The 9,232-nt window shown below is 58.4% G+C and overlaps 1 protein-coding gene and 2 non-coding genes across 5 annotated transcripts in view; all 3 read left to right on the top strand.

Moving 5' to 3' along the window:
• The first annotated feature begins 258 nt into the window (after positions 1 to 258).
• Positions 259 to 331, top strand: TRNAK-UUU (transfer RNA lysine (anticodon UUU)). The gene has a single exon. It is a non-coding gene; the product is annotated as a tRNA-Lys (tRNA).
• A 218-nt stretch (positions 332 to 549) lies between these two features.
• TRNAQ-CUG (transfer RNA glutamine (anticodon CUG)) lies at positions 550 to 621 on the top strand. The gene has a single exon. It is a non-coding gene; the product is annotated as a tRNA-Gln (tRNA).
• Positions 622 to 5,295: 4,674 nt separating this feature from the next.
• Positions 5,296 to 9,232, top strand: part of LOC146587797 (leukocyte immunoglobulin-like receptor subfamily A member 2) — a 21,645-nt gene continuing 17,708 nt past the window's right edge. For all 3 annotated transcript variants that reach the window (XM_085318979.1, XM_085318978.1, XM_085318980.1), the window contains exons 1-4: positions 5,296 to 5,658; positions 5,876 to 5,911; positions 6,356 to 6,634; positions 7,072 to 7,404. In XM_085318979.1, the coding sequence (XP_085175105.1) occupies positions 5,628 to 5,658; positions 5,876 to 5,911; positions 6,356 to 6,634; positions 7,072 to 7,404 (679 nt within the window). In that variant the 5' untranslated portion in view covers positions 5,296 to 5,627. The remainder of the gene's footprint in view (positions 5,659 to 5,875; positions 5,912 to 6,355; positions 6,635 to 7,071; positions 7,405 to 9,232) is intronic.

The raw sequence follows: 9,232 nt of genomic DNA, 5'->3' as shown, positions 1-9,232 counted from the left end.
ACGGTGTGGGGGGGAAAAAGGTTTTCACGAAATCTTAATTCCTAAAATTCCATTTAGAAACCTGTACGGCATGTGCGCACGTCCCACAGTGTCTAGCTGGCTGCAGCGCTCTCGCCCGCGTCTCCCCCTGCACCCGCGTCTCCTCCTGCATCGCTGCTGAACGTTCTCTCCCACCTCCAGCAGCTCCGTGGTGATGCTAAAGCGCGTCGCAACGGTACGTAAAGCCCATGGGGAGGCGCCGGGTCACTGTAAGCAAGAGCCCGGATAGCTCAGTCGGCAGAGCATCAGACTTTTAATCTGAGGGTCCAGGGTTCAAGTCCCTGTTCGGGCGACTGTGCTTTTTTTCTAGTTCGTTTTTTTTGTTCTGGGATTTTCCAGCGTCTTTGGAGGCTTCTGCCACCCTTTCCTCCTCCGACGCTGGCTCCATAGCCCCTGCTCGAGGGTGTTTCCCCCCCCCTCTTTATTATTGTTATTTTCCCCCCCTTTCTCCACTGCTTTTCCCACCGGTGCTGAGCTGTGTGGGGCCCGGCGGGGSTGACCACACAGCGTGGTCCCATGGTGTAATGGTTAGCACTCTGGACTCTGAATCCAGCGATCCGAGTTCAAATCTCGGTGGGACCTTGTCAATTTTTTTCCCCGGGAGCCTTTTCCCACGCGTGGTTATTTTGCTGTTTTCTCACGGCTCCTGACTGCAGGAGGTGCGAGGCAGTCCTGTTGCGCTCTGCTGCAGAYACTGCATTTTGTTTTCTATCACGACAAGCTCTTTCGCTCTTTCGAGGTTTTTCTTTTTCATGTACATTTCTTTAAAAAAACAGAAATYGTCATGGAGCGAAACTGGGAAAACACTGATGCTCGCTGCTGCAGCTGTTACTGGGAGGTTTGRTTCCTCCCAGGGTGGATTGTGGTGGTGGTTTTGGTTGGAGCCACTTCCCGTCTTGCACAGTAGATGGATTTTTGAGGGATTTAGCAGATCTGCAGAGGATGAGAATTGCCCTGAAAGCCAGAGACTGTTTGAAACACCACACACGTCACCCTGTTGGCGACTGCGTGTAACACCCCATCCCCTCCATGTGTGAAACCCCTTGGGGACCACGTGTGATGCTCCGTGAGTGCCACCAACTCTGGGACCTCAGGCGCCACCCCAGGGTGACATCATGTTGTCTTGATCCCAAAAGGCAAAAGAAACAGGTGGAGTGACCACTTCTCCCGCTGTTTCATCTCCCACCCAGTGTGGAGAACACCTGGGCTCTCCCAGTCCCTCCTAGAACCTCTGCCCCGACCCCATGGCCCTAATGGTGGCAGCTCTTCTTCTGGGCCTTGGTGAGTGATGGGGTGGATTATGGGGACACCTTRCTCCAAGGGGTTGGTGGCCCATGGGGGGATGGAGCCCCTCAGCAGCAGCCCCCAACGAGCCCCATGTCCCTTGCTGACTGGTGGCTGGTGGTCCAAGCAGGGTGCAGGCAGGTGAGTATGGTGACAGGGGGATGAGGACAGAGCTGGGGACACCAGGACAGGAGTATGATCATGAGAGGACAAGGAGGGTTGAGGACAGAGGACTCTCATACATGAGTACAAGCATGTGGACAGGAACCAGGTGGGGGATGCTGAGATGTGCAGATGAGGACATGGGGACAGAACTTGAGGGCACAGGGACAAGGGAGAGGACATGGATGTATGGGTGGGGGGATAGGGGCGTAGTTGGAGGAGGGAGGGATGTGAGTGCGAGCATGAAGATGGGGGGATGCAGGGACGTAAAAAGCTGAGGATGGGGCAGGGGACACAGGGTCATAAGTCCAAGGGTGGGGACAGAGGCTGCAGGGATGCTCGTGGTGCTGCGTGAGGGYCTGGCTGAGCCCCAAGTGGGGCTGAGGATGCCTGGGAGATACCTGTATGGGTTAAGGGATGCCCAGGGGTTCATATGGGATGATGGGGGCTCCAGAGTCCTCCTGGGAGTTAGAGGAGACCAGGGAATCAYCACAGGTCTGGGGATTCCCTCCAGGGAACAAGGTGTCTCTGGGGTCCCCATGGGTCAGGGGGAGTCCCTAGGGTGTTCATGTGGGGTAGGTGCTGTACAGGGGCAGGAGGTCCTGGGGTCTGCATGGACTAGAAGTTTCTCTAGGGTGTTTCTGGGGGCCAGGAGCTGTCCCTTGGGTCTCCCTGAACGAGGAGTGTCCCTGGGGTATCCCCATGGGGCCATCTCCCACTGCCTGTCCTTTCTTTGACTAGTTACCTGGTATCCCCCATCCACGGTGTCCTTGAGCAACGTGTGGGGACGATGGAGGTGAGACCTGGGGCGCTGACCACAACCCCTAGATAGGACCGAGCCACCCCAGGGCTGTGGGGGGGGGGACTTTTGTCGGGGGAAGCTGGTGGGATCGGGGCTATGGGGAAGCCCTGTCTAGACTCAGCCCCCACTGCCCCTCTAGACATCCCATCTGCTCCTGTAAGGAGMCCCCTCACCTCAGTACAGCCTGAGATGGCACTAGCAGCCCAACAGAGAGATATCCAGGTGCCTTGGGGGCTTGGGGGGGTGTTGTTGGGGGGTTTGGGTCATTAGGGGTGTAATGGGAGTCAGAGGGTCATTTTGAGGGTTTATTGAATCTGAGGAGGTAATGGGGAGCTATTTGGGGTCAGAGAATGCCAGAACAGTTGAGACTGGAAGGATCATCTGGAGATCTTTCAGTCCTAACGTCCTGCTCAAGCAGAGTCAGTGCAGGGTTGATGGTGGCTGTTGAATGTGCAGGGGGTGGTGGGGAATTAGTGGCCAGTTGGGGGGGAGTATTAGGGAAACGAGGGGGCAGAGGGCCAGTGGGAGGTGTTGGTGGGGCAATGAGGCAGGGGTGTGTGTGGGGCTGAGGTGCCCTGACCCTGCCCTCTGCCCGGGAGGTGCTGGTGGGGCAATGAGGCAGGGGTGTGTGTGGGGCTGAGGTGCCCTGACCCTGCCCTCTGCCCCCCAGGTTTCTCCTTGAGCAGCGCGGTATGCCTCGGGCTGGGTGCAGGGGTGCTGCTGCTGGCACTGGTGGGGGTTGAGATCCTGCTGGCCCCCCACCGCAGGCGGCCCTAGCCCAGCCCTTCCTGCCCCCCAGCACCTCCCGTCTTGCCCCACCATCCCATTCCCTACGAACCCCCTTCCACGTTCCTTCTTGGGAATACCTTCTGCAGCTTCCCCCTTTGTACSCTGTGTCCCCTCCTGCCCCAYAATCCCTCTTCCTGCTCCATGGCYCCRCAGTGACCCCCCAGCACCTGCCAGACCCGGGACAGGGCTGGGAGCTCCCTTCTCCACTCCTCACCTTTGGCCTTTCCCATCCCATTGGGCGTCATGGGTGATATCCCATGTGTGGCACCCCACTGGCAACCCTGTGGAACATCCTCAGGGACCTTGCGCAGGCGACACTGTGTTGAGTACCATGTATGATGCCCCATGAGTGTCACCACATCGCAGAGCACATTAGATGCCCCATATGTGACAGCTCTTTGGATTCAATGTGTGACATCTCATGTGTGTCATCGTGTTGGTGACCACACCTGCTGCTCCATCAGGGGTGGTGGGTTATGGCCTGTTGAGTGCCATCGTGATGCCCCACGGTTGTCACATGTTAGGGTCTATGTGTGACATACCACATGTGACTGCCTGTCAGGGGATGTTGTCTCCCATGTGAGCTCCCATTGGGGCCCTTGTTTGATGTCCCACATAGAATCATGGAATCAGTAAGGTTGGAAGGGACCTCTGGAGATCATCTAGTCCAACCCCCTGACTCAAGCAGGGCCACCTACAGCATGTTAGACACCATCGCATCCACGTGGGCTTCGAGTATCTCCAGAGAAGCAGACTCCACAACCTCTCTGGGCAAGCTGTTCCAGTGCTCAGTCACTCTCTCAGTGAAGAAATTCCTCCGCCYGTTCAGGCAGAACTTCCTGTGGTTCASTTTGTGCCTGGTGACTCTTCTCCTGTCATATGGGGCAACTGAAAGGAGTTCAGCCCCATCCCCTGACACCCTCCCTTCAGATACTTATGCACATTGATAACACYCCCCCCCCCCCCCAAGTCTTCTCTTCCCCAGGCTAAACAGGCCCAGCTCTCACAGCCGTTCCTCAGAGGGTAGATGCTCCAGTCCTCTGATCATYTTTGTAGACCTACTCTGGACTCTCTCCAGGAGCTCCATGTCTGTCTTGTACTGGGGAGCCCACAACTGGACGGAGTACTTGAGATGAGGCCTCCCCAGGGCTGAGCAGCGGGGCAGGATCACCTCCCTCGACCTGCTGGCAACACTCTTCCTAATGCAGCCCAGGAGACTATTGGCCTTCCTGGCCACAAGGACACATTGCTGGCTCGTGGTCAACTTGTTGTCCACCAGCACTCCCAGGTCCTTCTCTGCAGAGCTGCTTTCCAGCAGCTCAGCCCCCAGCCTGTACTGGTGCACATGGTTATTCCTTCCCAGGTGCAGGACCCTGCACTTGCCCTTGTTGAACCTCAGGAGGTTCCTCTCTGCCCAGCTCTCCAGCCTCTCCAGGTCTCTCTGAAGGGCAGCACAGCCCTCAGGGTTATTGGCCACTCCTCCCAGCTTGGTATCAGCAGCAAACGTGCTGAGGAGGCCCTCTGTGCCTTCATCCAGGTCACTGATGAAGCAGTTGAACAGGATGGGGCCCAGTCCTGAGCCCTGGGGGACTYCACTAGCCACAGACCTCCAATTAGACACTGCACCGTGGAGCACAACCCGCTGAGCTCTGCCTTTCAGCCACTTCTCAGTCCACTTCACACTCCGCTCCTCTAACGCGCACTTCCTGAGCTTGCCTGGGAGGATGTTATGGGAGAGAGTGTTGAAAGCCTTGCTGAAGCCAGGGTACACAGCGTCCACTGCTCTGCCCTCATCTACCCACCCAGTCATGCTGCCATAGAAGGCCATCAGATTGCTTAAGCAGGACTTCCCCTTGGTGAATCGATGTGGACTACTCCTGATAACCTTCTTATYCTCCATCTGCTTGGAGATGACATCCAGAACGAGCTGTTCCATGACCTTTCCAGGGATGGAGGTGAGGCTGACTGGCGTGTAGCTTCCTGGTTCTTCCTTGTTGCCCTTTTGGAAGACTGTGTCCCCCTCCATGGGGGACCATTTGTGCCAGCCCACAGGTGACAGCACACTGGGGAGTGTCTGTAACCCAGTTGGGACCTAGATGCAGCACCCTGCAAGTGTCACCTCGTTAGGTGCCACCTGTGACATGCCAGGTGTGAAACTGCACCGGGGGCTGAGTATGGCCTTGCAGAGTTGTGCCATCTCCTCGGGGCAGCATGTGACATCCAAGGGGTGTTACCCTCTGCATGCCACCCCTTTGGCACAACCTGTGGTTCTGCATGTGTGACCCCTTGGGGAGCTGTGGGCCACTGCCCTGCTGTGTGCCAACCCCTCGAGGACAGTCGGAGCCTCCCCGGGTTGACGTCATCTCATCCTCACCCTAATGGGAACTGAAACCGCCTGTGCATCCACTTCCCTTCCCATTCTTTCGCCTCCGGCCTGGTGTGGGGGACACCTGGTCAGAGCTGCGGTGGGGTCCTGGCTCTCCCAGTGTCCCCTAGAGCTGCTGCCCATGACCCAAAGACAGGACGTGGCTCCTGCTGCCCCACAGCCGTGATGGCAGCGGCTCTTATCCTGCTGGGCCTCGGTGAGTGATGGGGCAATGATGGGGACCCGCTGTGCTGGGAGGAGGAGAGGAGTTTTGTGGAGGTGACGAGGACACCCTGCCCCGGGAACGTGGTGGTGGTGGAGACCCCCTGCCCCGTGGGGGGATGGTGGGGGCACCCTACGCCAAGTTGCTGRTGGAGCACGGAGGGAAGGGCTCCACAAGCTGAAGCCCCCAACRAGCCCCTTGTCCTTTGCAGGCTGGTGSCTGGTGGTGCTGAGTGGGGTAGGAGGAGGTGAGTATGTGTCTGRRGCCAGGTGCATGGTGGGAGCAGGAGAGGAGGATGGTCAGAGGGGGACTGTCAAGGTGGATGAGGGGAGAGGGTGCAGGGATGTGAGTAGAAGTGTGTGGACGGGGAGAGTCTTGTGTGGGGGAACGTGGGCTGTGAGGCCAGGGCCTGAGGGCTGTGGAGAAGCTGTTGGGGTGCAGGGACAYGAGTGTGARGGCAGGGAGAGGAGATGGAGGGTTGTCAGAGTAGGGAGGCAGGGAGTGGAATGGGAGGGGCCGTGCAGGGCTGTGAGTCGTAGGGTGTGGAGAAGGACAGGGGAGAGAGGGCCAAGGGTGGGAGCATGGGTAGAGTGAAGGGGAAGAGGGAGAGGGGACGAGGGGTCTTCTGAGATGTCCTTAAGAAGGTGTGGATGAGAATGGTCCCCAGCTCACTGTTATCTCCCTGCTCCAGAGCCCCGACCCTTCCTGTCAGTGCACCCCAGCCAGGAGGTGGCCGTGGGGGACATTGTCACCCTGCAGTGCCACGTGCCCCAGCCGGCTCCCAGGGTCCTGGTCTACAAGGAGGGAGATGGGAGTTACCTATGGTACCAGTCGAAGGTGACAGATATGGCTGAGTTCTCTGTGGAAGTGTTGACAAGGGACATTGGTGGGAGATACCGGTGCCGGTATGAGATCCTGAATCTGTCAAAGTCCTTGAAGACGAGCAACCCTGTGGAGCTGGTGGTGCTGGGTGAGGGTCTGGCTGAGGCATGTGTGGGGCTAGGGTGCGTGGGGTTCCTCTCTGGGAGTGGGGCAGTGCTGGGGTGTCCGCTGTGGGTTATGGGATGCCCAAGGGAAGCTGGTGGTTAGAGGATACCTGTGTGGTGTCCATGGGGCAGAGGGTGCTGGAGGTCACCGAATGGGTTAGGAGGTGCCTTGGGGGTCYGTGTGGAGCAGCAGGTATGTGTGGACCCCGTGTGATCTGGGGGGGGGGGATGAGGGTGTTCCCATGAGTCTGAGGATTCCCCTAAAAGAAGGGTGTCCCCGTGGGAGTGTCCGTGGGGTCTTTGTGGGGCAGGGGTTGTCCTTGGGCATGTCTGTAGGGTCTTCGTAGGCCAGAGGGTGTCCCCAGTGTTGCTGCAGTTTCCCTGTGGGGCCTGTCTCATTGTTCTTCCGTTCTCTGACTAGATACCCAGTTCCCCCCACCCACAGTGTCCCTGAGCCCTGGGGGACGTGTGGGGATGGGCACCAATGTCACCATCCAGTGTGAGTCCACGTACGGGGCCACCTTCATCCTGCACAAGGCCGGGCGCTCGGGCCCCATCCAGCGCAAGGACCCTGACATCGGGGGCACGGCCACCTTTGTCCTCCCCGAGGTGACCCCATCCGACAGCGGGACCTACGGGTGCTCCTACCGTCCCCGAGGGCACCCCTTTATCTCCTCGCACCCCAGTGCTGAGGTGACGCTGGAGGTGGGAYCTGGKGGGCCCAGCACAACTTCYGCCCCACCACTACCGCCAGGTAAGACTGAGCCACCCCAGGATTGTGGGGGGCCATTAGTTGYGGGTAGTTGTTGGTCCAGAGATGATGGGGGACTGTGTGAGGGCCATGGGGTGTGGGACAGGAGCAGAGGTTTGGTGTTGGTGGTTCTGAGTCATCTGAGTGTTAATGGGAGGCACTAGGGAGGTTGAGAGCTTCTAGTGGGTGTGGAGCAATAGGGCTGATTGGGGGYAGCTTGGGTGTTCTTGGGGGTGGGTATTGGGTGTCATTGGGGATGTGGTCAGCAATGGGGAGCTCCTGGGTCTTATGGGGAGGTTGGTGGAAGCCCCAGAGGGTGCAGGTAATGCTGGTTATTGTGTGGGGGAGTTAGAGGCTTTGGGAAAATAAGGGGTCGTTAGGGTGCCTTGGAGGGAGGAGGGGCAGCAGGAGGGTGGGGAGATTGTGCCGTGGGTCTGAAGTATCTGACCCTTCTCTCTGCCCCCCAGATTTCTCCTTGATCAACACGGTGCGCCTGGTGCTGGGTGCAGGGGTGCTGGTGGTGCTGCTGCTGCTGGTAGGAGCTGAGATCCTGCTGGCCCTGCGTCGTGGGGGGCCCTAGTCCAGCCCTTCCTGCCCCCCAGCACCCTCCTGCATGACCCCCAATGCCCATCCCTCTCCCAGGACCCACGTTCCCGCTCCAAAGCTCAGCCTTCCTACTCCCCAGAAGCTTCCTTCTTGCCCCAAATCTTTCCCTTTCTGTTTTATGTCCCCTCCTGACCCACAATCACCCTTCCTGACCCATGGCCCCCCCAGTACCCGCCAGCAGAGCTGACAGTCCTGGGACAAGGCTGGGAGGTCCCTTCTCCGATTCCACCCCTGCCCATCCCATCAGGCACTGTGCGGGACACAGCACATGTGACACTCCACCGGGACCTACGAGGGACACATCCTCGCAGACCTCATGCAGATGACACTGTGTTGGGGACCATGCATGATGCCCCACGAGTGTTGTCACCTTGCAGACCACACAATGCCACTCAGGGTTCAGCCACTTGTGGCCAGCATGTGATATTCCACATGTGACTTTGTGTTGGGGACCATGTATGCCATCCCTTCAGGGCTGGTGGGTTATGGCCTGTTGGGTGCTGCTGCACGAGTGTCACGGCATTGGGGACTGTGTGTGACATGCCATGTGTGACAGCCTGTTGGGGGACTGTGTCTCCCATAGGAGCTCCCCTGGGGGCCCTTGATTGATGTCCCACACATTACCCTGATGGCCAACCATGTAGGATGCCCCACACGTGGCACTACTGAGAGTCTGCTGGTGATGACTGAGGCCCCAGCAGTGTGTCACAGAATCCCAGAATGGTTGAAGTTGGAAGGGACCTCTGGAGATCATCTAGTTCAACCCTCCCTTCAGATACTTATGCACATTGATAACATCCCCCCTCAGTCTTCTCTTCCCCAGGCTAAACAGGACCAGCTCTCACAGCTGTTCCTCAGAGGGCAGATGCTCCAGTCCTCTGATCATCTTCGGAGCCCTACTCTAGACTCTCTCCAGGAGCTCCACATCTGTCTTGTACTGGGGAGCCCACAACTGGACGGAGTACTTGAGATGTGGCCTCCCCAGGGCTGAGYAGMGGGGCAGGATCACCTCCCTCGACCTGCTGGCAACACTCTTCCCAATGCAGCCCAGGWGACCATTGGTCTTCCTGGCCACARGGRCACATTGCTGGCTCATGGTCAGCTTGTCATCCACCAGCACTCCCAGGTCCTTCTCTGCAGAGCTGCTTTCCAGCAGCTCAGCCCCCAGCCTGTACTGGTGCACATGGTTATTCCTTCCCAGGTGCAGGACCCTGCACTTGCCCTT

The sequence above is a fragment of the Rhea americana genome, unplaced genomic scaffold, assembly GCF_003343005.1.
Source record: "Rhea americana isolate MKP2758 unplaced genomic scaffold, rheAme1 scaffold_566, whole genome shotgun sequence".
NCBI classification, from domain to species: Eukaryota; Metazoa; Chordata; class Aves; order Rheiformes; family Rheidae; genus Rhea; species Rhea americana.
The sequence above is the reverse complement of the archived record's forward strand: the minus strand, read 5'-3'. Positions and strand labels throughout refer to the sequence as shown.